The sequence below is a fragment of the Pelobates fuscus genome, chromosome 2, assembly GCF_036172605.1.
Source record: "Pelobates fuscus isolate aPelFus1 chromosome 2, aPelFus1.pri, whole genome shotgun sequence".
NCBI lineage: Eukaryota > Metazoa > Chordata > Amphibia > Anura > Pelobatidae > Pelobates > Pelobates fuscus.
The window spans coordinates 170,869,460-170,894,038 of record NC_086318.1 but is presented as its reverse complement, the minus strand read 5'-3'; the positions used below and the strand labels follow the sequence as shown (position 1 = coordinate 170,894,038).

The 24,579-nt window shown below is 38.3% G+C and overlaps 1 protein-coding gene across 1 annotated transcript in view; it reads right to left on the bottom strand.

The window, feature by feature from the left end:
• Nucleotides 1–779: 779 nt before the first annotated feature.
• The window catches only part of PRIM2 (DNA primase subunit 2), a 196,326-nt gene continuing 172,526 nt past the window's right edge, over nt 780–24,579 (bottom strand). The window contains exons 11-14 of the mRNA XM_063441129.1: nt 12,342–12,468; nt 10,872–10,954; nt 5,236–5,304; nt 780–1,674 (exon numbers count right to left, since the gene is read on the bottom strand). Coding sequence (XP_063297199.1) covers nt 1,474–1,674; nt 5,236–5,304; nt 10,872–10,954; nt 12,342–12,468 — 480 coding nt within the window. The 3' untranslated portion in view covers nt 780–1,473. The remainder of the gene's footprint in view (nt 1,675–5,235; nt 5,305–10,871; nt 10,955–12,341; nt 12,469–24,579) is intronic.

The following is a 24,579-nucleotide window of genomic DNA, read 5'->3' as shown; positions in this document are numbered from 1 at the left end:
CTCATTAAACTTTATAAAGTTAAAAACCTTATAAACATGCATAAAGTAGAAATAAAAAGATAAATGTACGTACATTTATTTATTTTTTTTTAAAACACCCTTCTTTCTAAAAAAAATTCTGCACTTGTGCGAAAACTGGTGAGTAGTAAGGAAATGTTTCAATCAAGAAAGATGCATTAGTGGGCGGTAGGTAGAAAAAGGTTGACTACCACTGGTCTAGATGAAAGAGTGTAATCTCCACCTGAGCCATACCTCCAGTGTAGGCCAGACTGAAGGTAGCCAGGGACCCTTATTTAGTGTTAAATTGTTTAATATGATTATAATACTCAGTGTCCCTTAAAATACAGAAACTAAATGATCCAGGTACCAGATTTTTAATGCTTACACTTTATTTAATATGTCCACATTAACAAGTATCTGCTTGTTGTTTGTTTTGTTTGTCTGTTTTTTTAGGTTGTACCATTTCTCTCCGTCCAACCTAAAAGCAAATTCCCTTGTTTCCAAAAAAAAAAATATTTATGTATAAAGGCAACAGAGAAACTGCATCATGTGTATTGTATGTTTGTGTATTGCCCTGCATTAGCATGTTGCAAGCATGTGATGTCATACTACATTTATTACAATTAACTACCGAACATAAAACCCCAGGCTGTGAAGCAGTTAAAAAATTTTTTTTTAAAAATCACAAATATTACAACAATAAAGTACAAAAAAGACAATTTACAAAATGACAGATTTTTCTTTATTGTTTAAATATTTTGGAAAAAGTCTTTATAACAAACTTGAACTTTCTATCTTAAAAAAACTGTAGCAACTAACGGTTTCTATTTTTTCTGCTTCTTTGCTGCTGCCTCATGATATTCTTTTTTCAGTAGAAACGGAATGTTCTGCACCCAGTAATTATAAGGGGATAAGTCATCACAGCCCTTTAATTGGACAGCACAGTAAAGTGAGTGAGAAAGATTGTAGTCATAAAAATATTAAATGATCCTTTAAAATGGTATCCATCAGACTGAATTTTAGCTATAGATGTCGAATTCTAAGGAGTAGGTAGAGTGACTTGTCGTTTCTGCTCTCCTGGTTTTCTTCCATATCAAAATCTAAAACTGAATCCTGAAGAAGTTAGAAGGGTTGAGGCCTACATAAAGAGTGCTGAGGATTAAGCAAGCAACAATCTGTATTGACAAAGAAAATGATGTTGATACAATCGACAAAGGGCTATTATGTCTGATGAAAAGTCTTGTTTACAGTCACCACTCTGCAAACCGTAATGTTGTGCTATTTGTCCATATGTGGTCTTCACGATGCAAAGATACATATCAAAGTAAATGAGCATATATACGAAGCAAAGAAACAGAATACACCCATTACATTCATATATAGATATCATTACAGCATGAGTTTCTTCTTATAGGATGAGGTACAGAGCATTCCATTAATAGAAAGAGCTTAACATTTAGTCTTCATCTAAGATTAGTACTCGCTGAAGAGCTGATCCAGATCCTTCATTTCTTCTGATGTCTGAGTGTTAGTGAGTGACGCGGTAGCAGATATCTGGCTAGTACTTTCAACAGAAGTTGGTTCTTTTTTGACATCACGAGTCCCAGTAAGTAATTGCTGGCTTTCAACAAAGTACTGATTCGGGTGACTTAGAGAAAACCCACAATCATCAATCTGAGAAATAAGCATAAGAGTTCATTAGAACAAAGGGTAGACTGTGAGGACACAACTGAAATACGGTACATTAGGCTGGCTATTTTATTATACTCTAATATATAAATTGGCTTGGTCACTTCTGAGTATTCCATAAAGATAAAATCTCAAGTAAGAGTAAAGTAAATTTAAATGCAGTCAACAGATATCCTAAGAAAAAAATAGGTACTGTATTACATAGACAGTGTCAGATGGTGATGTTTAAAGATGAAGGGAACTCCAGCTCCAGATTTTGACACTGCCCATTGAATTGTTGGACTTTGCCCATGTAACACCATAAACTGAACCATTAACCCAATGAAAGGTCATGCACTTTTTTAGAGGTCCGACTTCACTTCTTGATGTTATTGCCCAAGGACGCTACTAAAAGATTTGGCAATGCTTAGGGGACTAGGATCTGAAGACTTAATGCAAAGTCAGTAGGTAAATGCATGAGTGATTTATCACTGAGAACATGAGGGGGTACTCAAGACAACACAGCACACATTTAAAGGTAAAATACAGTGATCATGCAAATTAACATCTAAATACATTTCACACAAACATGTTATATGCATTAGTATAAACATTAGATTTAATATAGGTACATTTAAGGGTCTGTAAATAAAATATTTTAATAAGAAGAAGAAGAACAAAGCTAGCATATTTATACAGCACAAAAACGGTCAATGATGCAATCTCACATCTCCGCTTTGGATCCGGAATATATTCCGTACTGTGACCTTCACACAAACAGCGGATTCACATTTCAGGCTGAGCAACTGTGGTTTTAGAGCAATTGATGTGATACTGCAACACTTAAGATATTTCTTTTGGGTTTAATTAGGTGGTTTTGTGAAGGCAACAGATAATGAAGCAGTTCATGTTACAAACTACAACTCTCCCAAATGGAACAATCTACAATTCTTTGTGGTTTGTGGTATCAATGACCTGTAGATGATACCCTTTCACAATTTTAGAGGGCAGCAGGGCACAGCAAAGAACACAATCTTGCAAAGTTAATATATTGGCATACACCTTACATAATGTGTGCACAGCATAAAAAAAAGTTCAAATTAATGTACTTAAACAAGCAGTAAGGAAATGCAAAATGCATCAATTAGATGAATTAATGGACCGAGTCATCAGAAAACATGTACACACAGAGGACACGGACTCACACAGAGGACACTGACACTCACTGCTTTAACAAACACAGACACTTACTGACACACATTCACTAACAGACACACTTACTGATTTGAGACCCACTGACAGATGCACACATTCTCTCTTCCAAAATATTATTATTGTATTTTTATATAACTCCACCCACCTCTCAACCTTTTGGTAGGCTGGAGTAGATCCTTTCCCTGTTACCTAGTAGGATCAATCGGCCACCTTCATGGTCGCCTTGCTCTGCTCTCTCACGCACTGCTTAGTGATGCCGGGGCCAAAGTGAGGTCATAACCCTGCTCCCAGCAGCACCGAAAAAAGTGAGAAGGAGCAGTGCTGGAAAAGAACAGATATTGGCGCTTCCTCTAAGCCAGTCTACATTTTGTCCTCCGGACACAGCACATTTGGGCAGAGTAAGCAACTGCCGTCCAGGTAAGCAGGTGCCTACTGATTTAGTGCAAATGTGGAGCAAAGGTGGTCAAGCCAGCCAGCTTTTGGCGTACCCCCTGATTGTGATGCATGTAGCCCCTGCGATACGCATACCACAGGATGAGAACCTGTGCTCTAGACTACTAAAATCCAAACAAATAATAATCCATTGTGTTTAATTGCTCCCTCGTGAGCTGTTTATTGATGCAGAAGCCAGAATATGATGTCACTCTGCTCTCTCGTGAATGGTTTATTGATGCGGAAGTCTGAATATGATGTCACTCTGGGCCCAGCATCACTAAACAACGCGCAAGGGAGCAGAGCAAGAAGAGCTCGAGTATTACAGCAGCCACATTGGAGCCCGGGTAAAGTACCCACTCCAGCTCTCCAAAGGGAGGGCTGTGTGGACTTAAATTAAAAGAAAAACAACAATAATTTGTGAGTGTATGAAAAAGTGTGTGCGCGTCAGTGAACGTGTCTGTTTAGGTTACCGCCCCCCTCTGATCGCATGGGAAAGGGGTTTTTACTTACCTTTTTTTCTGCGCCATGCCGGTCTCGCCTCCCTTGGTAAGCATAGGGAGGCAATTGAATAAATGCATCTCTATGCAGAACTTTCAGAGCCTTCATGCAGAGTGTGGAGACGCTGAACGTAGGTGCTGCACACTGTGCCGCTTTAGTCTAGGAATCACATCTAGTGGCCGACTGAGTGACAGTCACTATTGGTGTAACTAGGCAGCAATGTAAACATTGAAAAACCTACAGAAACAGGATATAGACACCAGAACCACTACACTACGCTGTTGTGGTTCTGGTGATTATAGTGTTTTTCCCATTGAAAATTAAGCTGGCTACTAAAGTTTTTTTTTTTAGCTGGCTCCTAGATTTTAAGCAAATTTGTCAAGCCATGTATATGTATGTGTGTTTATATGTGTGTATAAAACTAAGCAATAGTTTAAAAAATAAAACTATATAACATAGATGCTGCTGCGTGTATAACACAAAACAAATTTTTTTTTGAATAATTATACGGTATATTAAACATGAATTATAGTACAGTATGTGAAAATACATAACTGCAACAGCATCACACAGTATAAAATTACACGAGTCATGGATACCATATGTGTTTATCTTGTGTCTTTCAGACTGAGGTGATCATGGTTTACATGGGCCTGATCTCTTTCAATTTGTATATTCATTGGGTGAGAGTTGGAGCTGCCAGAGGCCCAGGATAAGCACTCTTGAAGCGTTGACCAGGTGTCTAGTCAAGCTTTTGTTGCATTTCAATAAGGGGATTCTGGATTCCCTTTATTAAGCTATAAGTACTTAACAGAACTAACCAGTAGAAAACCTTCACTGTTGTAAATACTATTCCTGCAAATTAAGAGGCTATTAACATCTAATTCAGTAGTGAGAAGACATCCTCTCTGCAGCTCCACGCAGTCCTGAGAGCTTATCACTAGTCAAGAGCTCCTGGCCAATCCAATGCTTTTCACCAAAGAGTATTGGGCGTTGGGACGCATGCACAGCAATTGCAGCTCTGCACCAACAATGCTCATAGCAAAGCACTGAAATCAATCCTTCTCTATGAGGAAGGACACCCTCTTGGCTGTATGATGGGTGGAACCCAGGAGCTTTAAAAACATGACAATTTCTTGTTCAATCTACACAGGAAATCTGTTAACCCATTCAGCATTACATCAAGCTGAGGTGCTTTAGGGGTTTGGAGTCTTCTTCCAAACATTTTGGAATTTACCCTGAATACTTTGTTTTCTATATTTATTGCTTTTAGAATGAGTATTAGTCATAAGGAGAATTTTAAAAAAAAATGAACAATGTCACATATACACGTACAAATGCTACTAATAGACTAGGACTCTTTAAACATCTGTATTGAAAACACATTATTTACAAATTAAAAATTAAAGACAAACTTACATTGTGTGTCAGCTCAAAGTACTTCTGACAAGCCAGCTGATAATGCATACCTTTCACCAAGTCCAGTATCTGTAACAACACAGGTCTCACATGAGCAATTAATCAAAATACATGTAGACAACAAATAAGCATTGTAGACATTAAAACAAACATGTACTTTGCAAAGAAGAAAAGACAATTTCAGAGAGAAAATACATTATGAGGTTAAAAAAACAAACAACAACAAAAAAACAAAAACAAACAACAAACAATAAAAAAGGCCTTCACAGAAATACACAGGTGCATACAAACATGCACACTCTACTGGTGCGATGCAACCCATGACAGTTATTGTGTAAGCATTAGTACGTTTGATCTAGAATTAAACCTTTATACCACACAGTTTCAAGTGGAGGGGATGCATTAGATTATGTTTTTAATAATGGCATAATGCAAAATGAACAGTCTGTGCAGATACACGTGAAAGCAATGCATTTCCAACACAAGGTCTGACAGACAAATATTTATTGCCAGGCTTAGAAACAAAAGGATTAAAGTATGCAATTATAGACATTGATGTTTTAAGCATAGCTTTTCTGAATAGAAAAGTGAAAGTTCAAATTTAAGCATCTATTAAGATCACGGTCAACATATAAAACAGGAAAAATACGATTTGCTTCTTAATTTTATTTTATGTAATTTGTTCAACACTGACTGCTATCCAACCCTTATCAACAAAAGGCAATGCAGGTTGACCTTTATAGTAGATAGACAACAACCATTCCTAAACCTCCTACAACAATCAAAGTAAGTCCGTTGCCAGCTTATCAAAGCCAGGAAATTGCTGCTGTGAAGAGATAACCTCCACAAGTGTACACCATTGAAGTGATGTGACATTTTACCCCTCCTTTCAGGAGCCACGCTTTTCCATGTCAGACATAGCAATTGAGTTTGCTTTAAATCCCTGCTGTCCGTATTATTAGACACTGTTATAGCTACTGAAGGTAAAATAAATAAATTACATTTTACCGAATGGGATAAAATTGTGAGATGCCAAAAAGAGCTAACTTTCACAAGATATTTGGGGGGTTTGTGCTATAACAGAAATCAGAAACCTCCTGACATGAGCTTTCAGCTTGTTAAAGTGAAAACAAATTCCTTCACTATTTTGGCTGTATCAGTAAATTATATTTGGGGAACATACAGAAGTAGCATAGTTTTTAGGACTATACCTACATTTTGACAAACAGTCAACCGGTATATCTGCTATTGATTTTCTTTATGTAGATGCAACAAGCATTAAGCTGTTACTTTCAAATTAATCATTAAAGTAAACAGTGCACTGAATATAAAATATGGACACTCAATCCAATGACAGCATGAAGGATATGTTTAAACTGGTGCATGGAGTTCAACATGGTGGTACTTCCACTGCCAGAAATCTACATTTTGGAAAAGCCAGCATTATAATAGACTATGCCGCAATCGTTCTAGCTGAAAAGAGCATGATGGAGTGTTAAAGCACAAATACAGCCAAGTTACCTGAATACGCACTGGCTAAAAGTTTATCCCCTTTCAAACTTGCATTCATTAGAAGCTAAATAAAAAAATTCTACAAGAATAAAAAAGGGTATATACTAAAGAATTAAGAAAAGAGAATGAAAAGACAATTTAGGATGTACAGAACAGCAATAAAGGAGAAGAGGACACTGAGAGAAAAGAGGATGATGATGATTTATCACTTAAAGGACCACTATAGTGCCAGGAGAACCAACTCGTTTTCCTGGCACTATGTAGTCCGTAGGTCCTCCCCCCCCACCCTCATGACCCCCCTCCAGCCACTTACCTTTCTCCAGCGCCAGGCTCCCTCGGCGCTGTGGAACTCTCCTCCTCCTGCCGAATGCTCTGAAATTGCTATGTTTTCAGCTCCAGGGTTAAAACTAAAGGGGACCTGGCACCCAGACCACTTCAGTAAGCTGAAGTGGTCTGGGTGACTATAGTGGTCCTTGCTGTAATGGGGTGCAGGACTTTGAAACCCAGTGACGACACAAGACTGTCATGTGTAAAAAGTATGCTAAATCCCTGCTTATACCAGGGAGCTACAGGTCTCTTTCACAATTAATGGCCCCAGTCTGCCAGATGAACCATGTATACTAGAGTGCCACTAGAGGCAGGTTACCCCTGCAATGAATACATGCAGAACAGAAAAGTTTTCAGCTGCAGGGTTAAAACGGGGAGCATATGGCACCCAGACCACTTAATTGAAATTGTCATCTGGATGCCTATAGTGTTATTTAATTTTGCACATTTATTGCTATTTTTTGTATGTTAATAAGATTTTAAATGCAAGAACTTTACATTTTTGCTTGGGAGCAGCAGAGAGGTGGAGGGCTGCGGAAAACAAATCCAAATTTTTTCTATGGTTTGACATTGAATGAAAAAGAAAGGAGAGTACTATAAATCTAGGAGAACATGCTTCTTTCGAAACCATGCTTTAAACTAACAAATGATAAGATATTTTTCAGAAGGTTATGTTAGCTGTGAACAGGCTTCATTTGTCATTTGACAAGCCGAGTGGTCTTACTAAGCGATGCGCTCCAATGATTTTTTCTATGTTGAATCTCAACAGAAATCAGTTGCTCAAGTCATGAAAGAAATTAATTGCCTAAGCATCAAACAAAGTTTATTCTGTGTCACTGACTCATTCATTAAAGTTTTATCAGTACAATCCATGAGAATAGACATTGTATTTCCATAGTATTGTTAAAGTGGAATAATCTTCAGCCAGTTTGCCATTGAAATGCTTTAATTCAGAGTATGCTGATTTAGTTTTTTATTGTCAGGTGTGGTGACTGAGTCGAGGAAATGATGGTTGACATTAGTCGGTAACAATCAGAGCTTAATGTCAAATAGCAAGAGCCTAACCAGATCCGTACTTCCCTTGTTTCAGACATAAAATCATTTAAAGTTAAATGTGTAATGGGAAAGTACAAGTATAAGAGCACTGAGAGTAAATGAAAATGTGAAGAATAAAGATTCAGGGTTAGCCAAGCGTGAAAAACCACAGATCTGTTTATAAATCAGACACGGAATGACCACTCCGGGTGGGCTAGACTCCTGTCATTCACTGTCAAAGTCTGTGTTGATAGGAATTACAGGGCACAAGAGTGCATTTTAAACAGTAAATTAAACCAGGTGCTACAAATAGTAAACACTAGCAGATGTCATATTTGAAGTCTTGCTTGAAGGATGACAGAAGTAGTCCATACTTTTCCTCGTGTATAATTTTCAAAAGACTGGATGAAGATTATAAATACATTTTAAAAAGTAACATACATTTTAAAGTGTCAATGCTATGGCTCCCCTAATGCCTTAAAGTAACTGCTTTATACAGAAACTGGGATTTCTTTAGAACTGCATGTGGTAGATCATACGTCTTACTCCCTATACCCAAACCCCTGTTAGGGAACATCATATAACTCTAGTCCAAGGAAATGTGTAAAGGGTTTACTGTAGAAGCACGTTCTTCTCTGTAACATTGTAGACCCCTGCCACATTTATTTATTTATAAAATATTTTACCAGGAAAGATACATTGAGATTTATCTCGTTTTCAAGTATGTCCTGGGTCCACAAATCATTGCATTGTTACATTAGGGTACAATAAAATACAAAAACAATATTAATACAAAATCTATACAAAATTTAACATAGAACAGGTAGGAAATATATAATCAACCATGACTGGTGCATTCTGTTTTGAGGGGGATCTCTTAAAGGACTCGGCTTAGGGAAGATTTTAAATTGTGCGGGAGGTTGTTCCACAACTGCTGTGCTCTGTAGGAGAAGGGGCATCGTGCTGCTTTCTTTTTGTATTGAGGTAGACTAAATAAAGTGCTGGTACTGGATCGGAGGTTATAGGAGGTGGGAACAGCCGAGGACAGCATTCTGCTCAGGTAGGGTGGGAGCTCTTAAACACAAGGCTGGAAAGATGAAGGGTGCATCTGAATTCCAGCGACAGCAAGTTTAGTTCTTTTAGCATGTCACAGTGGTGGGTGCTGTAATTACATTGTAGCACAAATCGGCAGAATGAGTTATACAATGTATTGAGTTTAATAATGTGGGATTGCGATGCAGATGCATATACTACATCCCCATAATCGATAATTGGCATCAGCATTTGCTGTACAATCTTTTCCTTTACTGTAGGGCTTAGGCAGGATTTGTTTCTGTACAGGGCACCTAGTTTTGGATAAAGTTTAGATGCAAGTTTTTCTATGTGGAAGACAAAAGATAGATTGGGGTCTAACATCATACCCAAGTATTTGAAAGAGTGGACTGCGGTCAGTGTCCCATTTGAATTTGTTTTGATGGATAGGTGGGAATTGTGTAATTTGTGTAATTTAGGTACTGTTCCAAAGATCATTGTGACAGTTTTGTCAGTGTTTAGGAAGAGTTTGTTTTTTTGCTATCCACTTTTCTACCTCTGTAAACTGGTCTTGGAGCACAGCCTCAAGCTGCGGTAGATTGGATTTGCTCACATAGATTACTGTTTCATCTGCGTACTTGTGTACATTTGCAGACATTAGACAGATCATTAATAAATAATGTAAATAGTAGGGGGCCGAGAATGGAACCTTGGGGAACACCAAACGTGACTGGGAGAGGGAGGTAGTCACTGTCAGAAATGGACACATATTGCGAGCGATCCGATACATACGATCAAAACCAGGTTAGCGAACAATCACCAATACCTGAGTTTTTGAGTTTGTGCAGTAGAATGTTGTGGTCTACTGTGTCAAAGGCCTTTGAAAAATCAAGGAAAATAGCTCCAGTTAGGTATTCATGTTCCATGCCAGTTTGGATTTCATTGCAAACTTTTAAGAGGGCAGTTGTAGTGGAGTGATTCTGGCGAAATCCCGATTGATCAGGGGTCAGATAGTTTGATTGTTGGTAGTACTCACATAGTTGCGTATGGACACATTTTTCTAATATTTTTGACAATACCGGGAGCAATGATATTGGGCGATATTTAGAAACCAAAGTAGTGTCACCACTTTTATGGATAGGCACTACTCTCGCAGTCTTCCAAATTTTAGGTATGTATCCAGACACCAAGGATTCATTAATTAGTGTTGCGACGAGTTTAGCAATTGCCGGCGCACTGAGCTTTAACAGCATTGCTGGGATTTGATCAGGCCCAGACTGGTTTTTCATTTTTAGATTATTTAGGTTTTTTTTTTTAATGACACCAATAGGTACATGTCTAAAAATGAACTTGTCAATATTGGGCCTTTGCAAATTTAGTGGTGCCTGATACACATTTGTAGTTTCAGGATGAGTGTCATTTATTAGCTTGGCAATCAGGGCAGTAGAGCATCCAACAAAATTATTGTTAACGCCATTTGCTACATCTAAGGGAAGTAGATATTTAGGATATTGCTTTCTCCACCCAAACATTTTACACTTCTTGCTGTCATTCTGGGCATTGAACATTCTGACATTAAAATAAACCAACAAATAAAACTGGTAAATAATGGAATGTCCATGAACTCAAATGTCAATATGATGTAAATATCACACAAAAGAAACAAAACACACACATTGTACTTGTGATACCATTAATCTGAAACATTTAGCATAATAGTTGTGTGATACCTGATTTATTCCTGAGGTAGGGACCTTATATGACTGTAGCTTCTGTCTAAGCAGCTCGGGATCACTGTGTTTAAAAGGACAACCTAAGCGTGGGGGAGATAATAAAACAACATAAATATAAGTTTGTTTACTCAAGAATGAAAACAAAACGCTCCTAAACAGGCTAAATTGCTGCTAATTACCTAAAAGCCTAATAATGATAAAGCAAACTTAATTGTTCAGGCTTGCAACTGTGGTATTGTTTTCCCAAAATTTGTCTCTTCTGCTTATTAGAGCATTGCAGATTACAGATTTCCAGGGAGCATTATAAAAGGAGCATGTCAACATTTGCTTCCTATGAACAAAATGAGTTACTTAATTAAAAAACAAAGCCATGTGAAGCAGGCACAGTTCTATTTAACAACTGGGAAACAAATCGGGTGCTCTTGATTTTGGGTTAGATCTTTAATTTGCATTGCCTCCTTATAAGTCACAGACAAGGATAATTATAGGTACACACTGAAAGACCATGACTTATTCTAAAGCCACACTTTCACCTTATACCAGTTTGATTAACAATGGCTTGAAAGATCACTTATTTTAATTGGCGGAAATTATGATTATGAGGCATAATTTCGTCATTAAATGAGGAAAGAATTGCACCATCCAATAGAAATGCACCATTTTAACACTGTATATAAAAATAAATTAGTAATTTTTATGGTGCTTTGTAATTAACTCAGATGACGTATACATATTAATATTTTGGACACCTCCTACCTGTATAATGTAAACACTACCTGAGGAAAAAAAATCCGTTAACATCCCTTAATTCTAAACAAAATTATTTCAACTACAGTACATACATTTTATTTGCGTCTTATCACAGTCTGCTACTAAAAACTCATTAAAAACCTTATTTTGCTTATTTTTCGTAAAACCTAATTTCTTCAGCTGAAACACAGCTGCCACACCTGGACTGAAGATCATCTGCACAGAAGCAGCTAAAAATACATACTGGTACTTAAAATTACGAGTACTCCCAGTAATGCCATTCTAATGCAACTGTATGCTGCTTTACCTCACACAGTACATTTAATGGCATGCTGGTTTAGGCACAGCGTTTGGATCAATATAAATCTAGGAGTCTTTTGATGGCCGACAGGATGTAGCATTTTGTGTTGCACAGGTAAAGAGTGGGTTTCTGGTTCTGGTAATAAGAACCTAAAATCTGTAAAGTATTTCATTTGGTTTTCTCGTTTACAAGTAGTAGCATAGATATCAGCAGTATCACAACCAGCCCTTTCAATATTTCTTACACACGGAGCATGACATTTTTTGTTACAAATATAAGAATTCACTCTTTCATGAAGAAAATATCACCATAGCATGCATACAAAGGCATAAAACGCACTCTGAAAAGAGCTCTAAGACTTGGTAATCTCAAAAGAAAAAAAGAAAGAAAAGTCCGACAGGTACTTAATAACTTACCATGAGAGTCTTCGTGCCCTGGAGGGTTGGACATAATAATCTTCATACAACTGTATGGCGTATAATCTGTCCTCTTGCCTTCTTTACCGTAATTATGGCGGATAGAATAAGCATACACCTTGTCAAACTGGGAAAGGAAAGTACATTTTACTAACAGCAAAGACCTGTCTTTATTTTCAGAGGTCAACACACATGAATAATAGCAAAACTATTATATACTATAAAGACAAACACAAAAATAAAAACATTCAAAGCCACATCAATGAGAATGTTGGTTGCAGTGCTAGGATTTATGTGTACTTGCTTGATTTGGATACAACACTGGAATTTATATTAGCATTGGAAAGTGAATTGCAAATATTAGGCCAAAACAGTTGATCTGAAAAAAGCTTATTTGAGGATTTATTTTCCCAATTTCCCTATTTTGGCCTGAAATCGACAATTCCTTTATCTCTTTACACTTCCCGGTTTAGAAAGTAAATCCATTTGCATCCAGTTAGACGTGAAAGGAATATAATCAATCATAGGCAATATTTACATTTTTGCAGATTCAAGCAAGATGACTGGCAAAGGCACTGCTCCAAAGCTTGCTGAATAATAATTCAGAATGTATTAAATAAACACTCTCTAAGCACCATGCTCTCTACAATTCATTGTAGTGTCTAAGGAGCAAAGAGTGTTGTTGCCTGTTTTGTCAAACACTTTGCACAGGGCTATCTTGACACCTAAAATGCTGTATTTTGCCTCTAACCTTGAACTAGAAGGATAAGCTGCAAGCTTTGGGCTTAGATTATACCGACATTCAGACCAGAACTGTAAAAACACGCATGTTTCAGAAGCTACTTTTTGTGCTTTTGTTACCAAACAGGATCTGTTTTCTCACGCAACAAACATCTTATATTCCATATGTGAGCTATAAAAGAGCTGTGTGATAGATAAACATTAAAATCCATGCCATTTACCAGATTGTACTATAGCCATGCTACAACACAAAGCATTTAATTTCACACAGTCTTGATATGACCACATAAATGGCCAAATAATAACATTACTACTACTACTAATAATAATAATAATAAAACAACTGGATGTATATTATATTGCACACTGCAGTTTACGGTTACTGGAAAACCGGGTTAAGCAATAAGGGAATTCTGAAAGAAAAGAAAAAAAAGTGCTGTGAAATATAAAGTCTTTGTGAGCCATGGCACCATCTGCAAATAGATGGATACTGATCAAAAACTTTAATCCTGCATTATTTCTTCCTAAATGGAAAGGAATACATTTGAGCGCAAACGGAGCTTGTGACAGCTGCTAAAAATATCATATTTTTGTGATTTTCAAAAAAAAAAAAAAAAAATATATATATATATATATATACACACATATTTATATATATGTATTCTTTTTTTTTTTATCGATTTCCAACCATTCGTCATACTGCTTCATCCTATTACTGAATTGTGATGGCGTCTTTTGTTTATGCTTTTCTAGCTATCATCTCTGAGAGAAGTGAAATTGATAATACCTTAATGCTGCTTTAAATCATAAATGTACAACAGACTGCTTCTTAAAGCCTGACATAAAAGCATTATTATTCCTGCTCGATCGCTCAATATATTGTACTTTAAATTACCATAAGCCTTTGTATTTGCATGTTAAGCGTAGCAGTGAAGGCAACTTTGCAGCATTTTAGATTTAAGGAAAATTAATCTCCATATTAAGTGAGTGGCTAGTCGACTCGTGATCCTAGAAAGTGAAGTTGTCACCCATAAAATGTCTAACTTTGCCTTTGAGCAGTCAACCTTTACCGCAGATCTTCGTTGTTTCTGCCGTGCAGTGAAATTATTCAGTAATCTAATGAGATGTGCTGTACAAATAATTATCCCCAGAACAGAACAGCCGTACTATGCAGAAACAGATGGGATACTACCATGCTTATGAATATATAATTTACAGCCAGCAAAGGCATTGAATAAACAGCAGGAGGATAAACTCATCCTTTACAAGATGCTGGTGTAGTGAGAAAATGCAGTCACACATCACAGCATAGCATGCCTCAAAACCGAATACACTCCATCATGTAACACCTTTCATGCAGGTATATGAAAATTTACTTACACAGCCGAGAAATTAAATAACTAGATGTGAAAGATGAGAATGAAAATGAGAATTCCAGCAAAATTATTATTATTTTTTTTTTTCAATCACCGGCACAGGGAAATGAGCAAACAGAAACAATGCAGTAGCCTTTCCACAATTATCCTAGCATGACTTCCCCCTTTTTTTTCTTTTAAAACAAAAACAATATTAGTGAATGCTTGAGACAAATCCAGAGGGTATTTATTTAATGTACCTCACTGTCTAATTCAGGCTTACCCAAACTCTGGGCCTCCAGATGTTGCTGAACTACAACTCCCATGATTCTATGAATTAAATATATAGGCTGAGAGTCATGGGAGTTGTAGTTCAGTAACATCTGGAGGGCCGGAGTTTGGGGAAGCCTGGTCTAGTTTTAAAACAAGCTTAAAGGTGCACTATAGTCACAAAGTGACAATTTTAGCTGAATGAAGCCGTTTTTGTAAATATATCATGCCTCTGAAGTTTCACTGCCATTTAGGAATTAAACTACTTGTACTTCTGTTAAACAAGACCTAGCCACACCTACCCTGGCTGTGACTGATGAAAACAAAATGGCTTACATTTAATACAGATGTAACTTGCTTTAAATGTTTTTATCTCCTGCTCAGTAAGTAAACTTTAATTACATACAGGACGCTCCTGAAGGGTCTAGCAAGTTATTAACAGAGCAGGAGATAAGAAATACTAAATTAAACAAAATTTGCAATACAGGAAGTGTAAACATTAGATGACTCTTTACAGGAAGTGTTTAGGAAGGCTGTGTAAGTCACATGCAATATAAGCAACATGCTCTTCTTCAACTCCTGGTGCTACAGGTGCCAACATCATGTGCAAGAGTACAGCATTAATGTCTATGGAAAATCCAGGAAGATCCTCCTTAGAAAGAGCTTAATTTCCCTACAGCCGTAACTAGTGATAATTTGGGGGAAATTACAAGCTTGATGGTGGTAGCTTAACCTAGTGTAAAGCTTTGTCAGGCATAGGAAAAATACTGAGACATGGTAGTATGTTTTTAATGGTTGTAATTTTGGTGAAATTCCAACAAAGTCATTATGGGTATTTATAAAGAGCCTATATGGAGGTGTGGGTGTGACAGAACCGCTTCAACGGCCAATCAGTATGACAGCTATTGGGAATTATCCCCATATGAATATTAAAACACTAACAACAGCCACTAGAGGCATTTTAACCCTGCCATGTAAACATTGCTGTTCCAGCAAAACACTGCAGGAACATGGCACCCAGACCACTTAATTGAGATGTGTCCATTTAAACTATTCAGTTACATCATCACTAAAGTCTCTTCAAAAACAATCTGAGACTTTTTCTACAGAGAATACTGTGGAATTTGCATTTCCCTCTAGTTTTATTACCTTAATTACCAAATCAGATTACAAATCGAATCTACATAATGAGGACACAGAAATTTTTAAAGTAACCACACAACAAAGCACCATAATAATTGGAAATATATATAATCTCATTTATTGTACTGTGTTCACTAGAAAGTATTTTAAAAGCTTTGGGTAAAATACAAACATAGTGCCAATTCTCAAATGTCTTACTTAACCTTGGGGTATGCAACGTAAACTAGCAATTTAGGGTATCTGAAAAATAAATATTTGACAGGGAAATACACAAAGGCATGGTTACGTTTAATCTGCATTCATATTAACTACAAGAATAATTAAAACTACATCACTCTTTCAAAATCTACATAACCATGTCCTGAAGATATCCTCATTAGTTATACTTTATCTGCAGATATACTGAATGGGAACTCTTTACACAAGGTCAAACAATCAATTAACCAAGCAGAACATTGTAATTGCTGTCAAAAATTAGTTATTACTAGGCTAGTTAGAAACGTCAGAAATGTGTAGTGATATGGGAGGCTCTCGCCCCACTGCATGATGTTGAAGGCCTAGCAGCTTCAGTATGCATGCCCTGATCAGTATTCTCAGAGAATGTATACACAGCAAGCAGAATATGTTGTGATGAATGTCACAGCATTGCCAGATTTACAAAAAAAACAAACTTACTTGAAGCAATTTTGCAGAGTAGTCTCACTTGTGACAGCATTATCAGACATACTAAACAGGTTACATTTGTACTCTGTATATTTTTTATGTATTTAGTTTTAATCTTATAGCGAGGACCAGCCCACAACACTGTGCTGCCCCCAGCCCCAGTTGCAAAATTTCACCTCTTTAAGTCACACACATCTAACAGCCTGCTCCCCACTAAAATATCTCTTCACAGCCTCGTAACTCCCTATAATATTCCCCCTACTATATCCTTTTCAAGTATATCTGCCCTCTTCATTTAGCTACTAGGGCCATGTCCCCCATCGACATGACCTTACAATTCCTGCCTCCATTCTACTTATTTACATATACATTCATGCAACTTAAATACAGCAACTCTGGATAGTAAACTCATTTGAGCAGGCTCGTAATCAACCAATTCCCCATAATAATATTGTGCCAATTGTAATAAATTAAAACACATTTATATAGACAGCACACTCACACAAAAGCTCAGCCACATGCACTCACAAACACACACACAGTTTTGCAAACAAAATGTCCTTCAAATTTGCCATTTGCCACTTGTGAGGAGAGGAACCCATCCCACCACAGAGTTCTGGGACCCAGTCTCTGTTGAAGGAGCAAGTAGACAGACCGGCGTCCACAATCTCACCAAGGACCCACTAGTACCCCTGTAGGGCTGATTCTACTATGGCTTTGGTCATTGACTGCATATATATTTAAACATACAAAAATGCCTACTGCTGGCATGTATATGCATCAGTATTCTCCCATAACATTTACCGTATTGTTACCGGAGAAACTGACGGAAGCCAAGCACAGAGAGATGGACACAGGTTTCTTCAGGAAGGAAGAGATTCTTTATTCGATTCACCGACCGGGGCTCAGAGGGACTAATGTCACCAAAATACAGCAAGATCTGAGCCCAGAACTGACTGTGTAAATGCATGATATAGACATATAGCTCCTCCTATAGTTAACTCAACCCACATATACTCTTTACACAATCAGCTGAACAAAGCCTAACTTCCCTTACCTGTTAGACCACATGGCTCACCCAGAACAATGGAGGAGGGGAAGTGTTTTCAGTTTCTGCATTCCTGCATTTGCTCAATACAGTGTTGATTGTATCTTAGCTACGTGTAACTAACTAACTGATACAACATTTACACATATGCCACATGGCAATCTTGTCCTAGTAAATTTATTTTTACTGAGATTCCACCACAGTATGTGCAGCATTACTTCAAAACTGGGGTGCTGCATTTAGTATAGTGGAAGTAGACAAATATGCACACCTTCACTTTAGCACTGATGTTCAGAAAGGCAAAATGCAAGCCTTGTGTAAAATTAACTTACACTTGACTTGAACAATATAATTTGACATAGGTTGTACAACTTTTCTGTGAGGAGCACTGTATTGTCCATCGGCTTGAGAGCTAGGTGGTGGAGTAGCCGACTCAGCCTCCTCCCTGCAGTAAACTGGGGAAACACCCCCCAAAAATTGTAAATCGAGTACTATAGCATCGGAATACAAGTTCCTAATGCTACAGTTTTCCTTCAATAAAATCAAAAAGGTAACTGACGCACTTAAATTGGGTTATTGATTAAAGTAAGAATATCCAGGCATTCAAAAAGTATTCCAAATTTAAATGACTACTTTAAATGACTACAAATTTAAATGTCACCCAGGCCACATCATCTAAATGAATTTGCCAATTTTTGTCAATTTAACCATTCAAGGTAAATCATTGCAGTTTAGCAGAAATTTTCTGATAGGGTTCAACACATCTGTTACACTGATAGCCCACGAAGGCACTTCCACTGCACTGAAAGTAAAACGGTCACGTGGTGCGGATGCTCCTGTAGGAAAGCACTAATTTAGTGCTTTCTAATGGCGAAGCTTGGATACGCATGTGGTACTCACAGCCGTGGCGCACCAGCTCCTCAATTAGGAGCACTGAATTGGACCACACTAGGGGAGGCCATGCTTTCTCCATGACATTGGGGGATATTGATCACAAAATGTCTTACAGGAAGGAGGATATGTAAGCACATTAAGACGTTAGGGACAGATACAGTTTTTATTCTTAACGCTTTAAAGGAACACTATTGTGTTAGTAATACAAATATGTAATCATAATGATACAATGCGCTCGTAACCATTTAAGAGACCTGCCCCTGCTGCCAGCGTTAAAAAGGTGAGTTTACTCACGTCTTGCCTTCTCACAGCGCTAATATGTGGCGTTACACTCCGTCTCTTTGGCTGAGATCACGGATATCGATGATCTAAGCAAATCCAATTAATTCCCTTGGGAAAGAATTGGCAGGAAAGGTACAGCAAAAGGCTGCACCAATCAGATGATCTCTCTGAGGTCACCTGATTGAAACAGTGGAGTTTTACTGCACTACTTCGGTAGAAGCAGAACTAGTCAGAGGCGTAACTAGAAACCACGAAGCCCCGGTGCGAAAACTGCCCAACTCTGACTCCCTCTCCTTCCTCCCGCGCGACTCCCAGTGGTTGCGGAGAGGAAGTCACTTCCTCCCAGCCTCTGACATCATCTGGAATGACAAAGCATTGCGTGGCCTTAACAGCACGGGTCACCCGATGCTGCCCCAGTGGTTACACCACGTGGGCCAGGACCGCATTAATCAGCTGGCGGGACCCTCGGTCACAGGAGTCCGCAGGGTGGCCAGACCTCCTGAAGTGACGGGCCCGATCGCAGCTGGGACCCCTGCAGTTCCGCCAGTGGTTCTAGTGACGTTCAGTCTGACATCTACTAGAAGCAGATTAACCCTGCAATGTTTTCATGGGGAACATAGAATTTAGACCACTTATTTGAGATTAAGTGGCCTGGATGCATATAGAGTCTCTTTAAAGGGACACTATAGTCACCCAAACCACTTCAGCTCAATGAAGTGGTCTGGGTGCCAGGTCCCTCAGGATTTAACCCTGCAGATGCAAACATAGCAGTTTCAGAGAATCTGCTATGTTTACATTGCAGGGTTAAGCCAGCCCCTAGTGGCTGTCTTCAGGACAGCCACTAGAGGCGCATCTGCGACGTTGGAGGTATTTTATGCCTCCATCACGCACAGCGTCCATAGGAAAGCATTGAAAAATGCTTTCCTATTGACAGCTTGAATGCGCGCGGCACTTGCCGCGCATGTGCATTCGGCTACACTGACGTCGGCGGGGGAGGAGAGGTCACGCTGCGAGCCCGGCGCTGGAATAAGGTAAGCACCCTCAGGGCACTATAGTGTCAGGAAAACCACTTTGTTTTCCTGACACTATAGTGATCCTTTAAAGGACCACTATAGGCACCCAGACCACTTCAGCTCAATGAAGTGGTCTGGGTGCCAGGTCCACCTAGGGTTAACCCTGCCTGCTGTAAACATAGCAGTTTCAGAGAAACTGCTATGTTTATATATGGGTTAACCCAGCCTCTAGTGGCTGTCTAATTGACAGCCGCTAGAGGTGCTTCCGCGCTTCTCACAGTGAGAAGACGCCAGAGAAGAATGCTTTCCTATAGACTGGCTGAATGCGCGCGCGGCTCTTGCTGTGCATGCGCATTATGCAGGTGACGTCAGAAGAGGGAGGAGAGTCCCCAGCGCTGGAGAAAGCTAAGTGTTTAACCCCCTTCAGCCCGGCGGGAGTGGGGTCACCCTCAGGGCACTATAGTGCCGCGAAAACAAGTTTGTTTTCCTGGCACTATAGTGGTCCTTTAAGGCCAAACTAGAAACAGAACTGACGAAGAATTTTTCAAAATTGTTGGCCCAAATTGGAATTCACTCTCACATTAGCAAATACCCTTGTAAGAACAGATACATTTTCAATGCATGCAGAATTCCCATATGTTTTAATCACCTGAACACAAAAAACAACAAACTCTGGACTCTCCTTTGGCAACTTGGACAAGCACTGTGACTAAAAGAACACACACAGAAGATGTCACTATGTACTACACAGCTAGATTTCATTTTCAAAATCTTATATGAATATACATTATAATACAATGACAACTTTTGTCTAGCTAGGTATAAAACATATTTTATACACATACCAGACAGACACATCTTAAGTAAAATGACCACTGCAGAGAATTGCAGACATTAAATAATCAAAGATATAATAGAGAGAAAAAAACAACAACAAAGAAATGTGTAGAAATTCATGCATACTGCCGGATCAATATCACGCTAATGAAATTATGGACTTCCAATATACCAAACAAAAACTGGCTATTGAATTTCCATTTAGAACCAATTCTAAGAGTAAACTACTTTCATACTGCAGAACAAAAAAATACTGATAAATTCTGTGCAACACTCACAAGCTCAATATCCAATTTTAATTCTATTGCCAGAATGTACTATTTAACAGTACATAAGATGTTCTGCTATTGTATCACACCAACTTAATTCACTGTCTTGTTAAATATATTTGCCTACACTGCCATATTTTTTTTTATCATCAATAAGCCTGAAAAGGGAAAGTCACCAGTAGGCAGACAGTTTATATATTTTACATAAAACTCCTGTTATTAGTTTAAAAAAAAATCAAAAAAAAAAATCTCAAATATATTGACATTTATGGTCCAATATAAATAAACCGGATGTCCATATTTTATGACACGTTAAAATTATATTTAGACATATTAACACCAGATTACTTTCACATAGTGGCAGGTATAAGGTGTAATAATTAATATTTTTCACTCGAGATAAGTGGTTTTTATAGGCCTTAGAAGGAGTAAAATTAAACAGGACATGCTTAACGCATTGCTTTTTGTGTAAAGAGACTGTCCCTGAAGTGTCTCAGGAGTAAGTACTACCTTTTCTATTAACCATTTGAAGGAGCACTATAGTGTCAGGAATATAAATATGTATATATATATATATATATGTAAAAAGTTAAAACTGAAAAATAATTTTGACACTAAAGAAGTCATTGTAAGTTGCATTTTCAGTTGAATTTGGTGAAACTACATGAAGCATTTGTTGTGTTGAGCTATTTAAATTTATTTTATTGGATTTGTTCATTGCAAACAACTGAATGTCTGTACATTTTGACAATAAATCTCATTTTCTATCGGGATTGAATAATTTTCATTACAACTGTATATAGTTTCATTATAAGTGTATTTTGATATATATATATATATAAATATAAATATTAAAATACTGTTAGAATAAAATTACACATATAAACATGTATATACACACACACACACACACACACACACCAGCCAGGGGAGCAGGAATCCACAGGGTGTATTATGCCGCCATGCGGCATTAAAGCCCACATTTTACAATACGGCTTAGTACGCCCGCTGACGTTAGGAGGTTGTGATTTAAAATGTACAAATGCCATAACATTAAAGGAACATTGTAGTATCAGGAATACAAACGTGCATTCTTAACACTACAGTGTTAAAAACCCACTTAGGTGGCCAGCCCCCTTGACACCATTAAATAAGTAAAAAGATCACCTTTTTTTCCTGCGCCACGCAGGTCCGCTGCCCCTACTCTTGACACCATTAAATATGTAAAAAGCTCACCTTTATTCCTGTGCCACGCAGGTCCGCTGGCCCCACTCTGCCTCATTGGCTGAGATCATCAATTTTGAAGATCCATAGAAAAGCATTGGGAGGCTTTTGCACATGAATAGCAAAACCCTGCGCTAATGAGCATCTCCTCATAGAGAGGCATTGGATGAATGCATCTCTATGAGGAATGTTCAGTGCCTCCAAGCAGAGCATAGAGACGCTGAATGTTAGTGCTGCACATTGTGTAGCACTGCCCCAGGAAGCACCTCTAGTGTCTGTCTGAGTGACTGCCATTAGAGGTGTGGAGACATTAGTCTCTAATATCTGCTATACATGAAAACAGTAGATTAATGATTTATGTTACGTAAACTATTATTAATTTTTATAAAGCGCCAACGAATACTGCAGCATTGTACAATGGGTGCATGTCTGTATATATTGTAATGCATGATATAGTTTCTAAATAACATTATTAACAATTTCTTAATCCCTTACAGTCCACCCCATTATCCCTACTCCTAACTTTTATATTCCAAATCAATGCTATATACTTTGTTCCCCCCACAAAAACATTATACACCACTGTATCTCATCTCCTCACACTCTTGGCCTACTCTCCCATCTCTAAGTCCACTTATCTGAGCAATGCTCTGTCTTCACTTCCTCTTCTTTTCCCTTTCTCAAAATCACTCCTTACCACCACTTCTTTCAACCTTCCAACAACTTTCACATTCCCCCTTTCTCTCATCTCATACCCTGCACTAATGTCTCAATTCTTTCTTTCCTACTTCCAAACAATCTCATCCTAGGTCTTATCCATAAAAAAAAAAAACCAAAAAAAAAAAACCACCTCCCATTGTCTCTCCTTCTGCTTCTAGCAGCTGGTGATGTCTCTCCAAACACAGGGCCCTTTACCTCGTCTGCTCACACTAAGCCAACCAGAAACTACATGCACCTCATAGTACCCTGAAATTTCTCCTAATCTACCAATGTTGAATGTGTGCTGTGTAATACCCATTCTGTCTGCAGCAATCTGAAATCAACAGCAATACACAACCTCGTAATTTCAAAATCTCTCTCCCTAATAGCACTCACCGAGACCTTGCTGACCCTCTCTGATAGTGCTTCTTCTGCGGCTTTATGTTACGGTGGTCTACAATTCTTCCACACTCCCAGACTTAACAACTGTAAAGGAGGCGTTGTAGGCATCCTTCTCTCCCTCAGCCCAATGTACCTTTCACCCTATATTCCTTGCCTATGCTTTATCTTTTACTTGCTTTGAATTTCACACGGTACACTTGCTCTTTTAAGAATTGCTATTAATCGCACCTCAGGTAATCCTAGTATATTAATAGGACACTTTTTTTTGTCCTGTCTACCCCACTTCCTCTTGTCTAGCACTCCTGCTCTTATCCATGGAGACTTTAATATCCAAATCAACAACCGCAACAGCTCTGATGTCTCTTGACTGCTCTCTGTAACCTCCTTTTTAGGCCTCAAACAATGGTCTGGCTCAGCAACTCGTACAACGGGAGACACTCTTGGACTTATTATGTTATTACTCATAAATAACAAATTATTTAGCAATAACAAATTCTGCAGCGCTTTACAATGGGTGGACAAACAAACATGTAGTTGTAACCAGACAAGTTGGACACACAGGAACAGAGTGGTTGAGGGCCCTGCTCAATGAGCTTACATGCTAGAGGGAGTGTGGTAAAGTGACACAAATGGTAAGGATAGTATTAGACTAATGACAGTTGCAAGAGAGGAATCAGTCAGGAGCTATTGAAAGTTTAATTGATACAAATAAACAACACTAATTAGAATGACGCAAATATATAAATATCAATTGCTTTCACCTTACAGGACCACTATAGTGCCAGGAAAACAAACTCGTTTTCCAGGCACTATAGGGTCTTTAGGTCCCCCCCACCCTCAGGGTCCCACTCCAGCTGGGCTGAAGGGGTTAAAACACTTACCTTTCTCCAGTGCCGTCTGCCTCGGCGCTAGGGAACTCTCTCCTCCCTCTGCCGACGTCCGCTCCGAATTACCCAATGCTTTCCTATGGACGTCAGCGTCTTCTCACTGTGATTTTCCTAGTGAGAAGCGCGGAAGCGCCTCTAGCATCTGTCAGGGAGACAGCCACTAGGGGCTGGATTAACCCTAGTGTAAACATAGCAGTTTCTCATATAAAAACACACTGTGAACCAAAACAGAAATTTACATAGAGTGTATAAATAGAAGATATACTTGTACTCCTTAGTAGATAAGACCATATGATCTAAAATCCAAAATAAACACAAACTAGTGCAATACAGCCAGTAAAAAAACAAATAAAATAAATGTTCTTAAATATTCCACTCACAATTTTGTAATGGTTATAGTACCACTCCGGACTTTCAGGCACAGGGAGGATCAGACTCTTGGGATCGTTGGATCCAAGAAGTAGAGATTAATCCAACGTAGAGATTAATCTCTACTTCTTGGATCCAACAA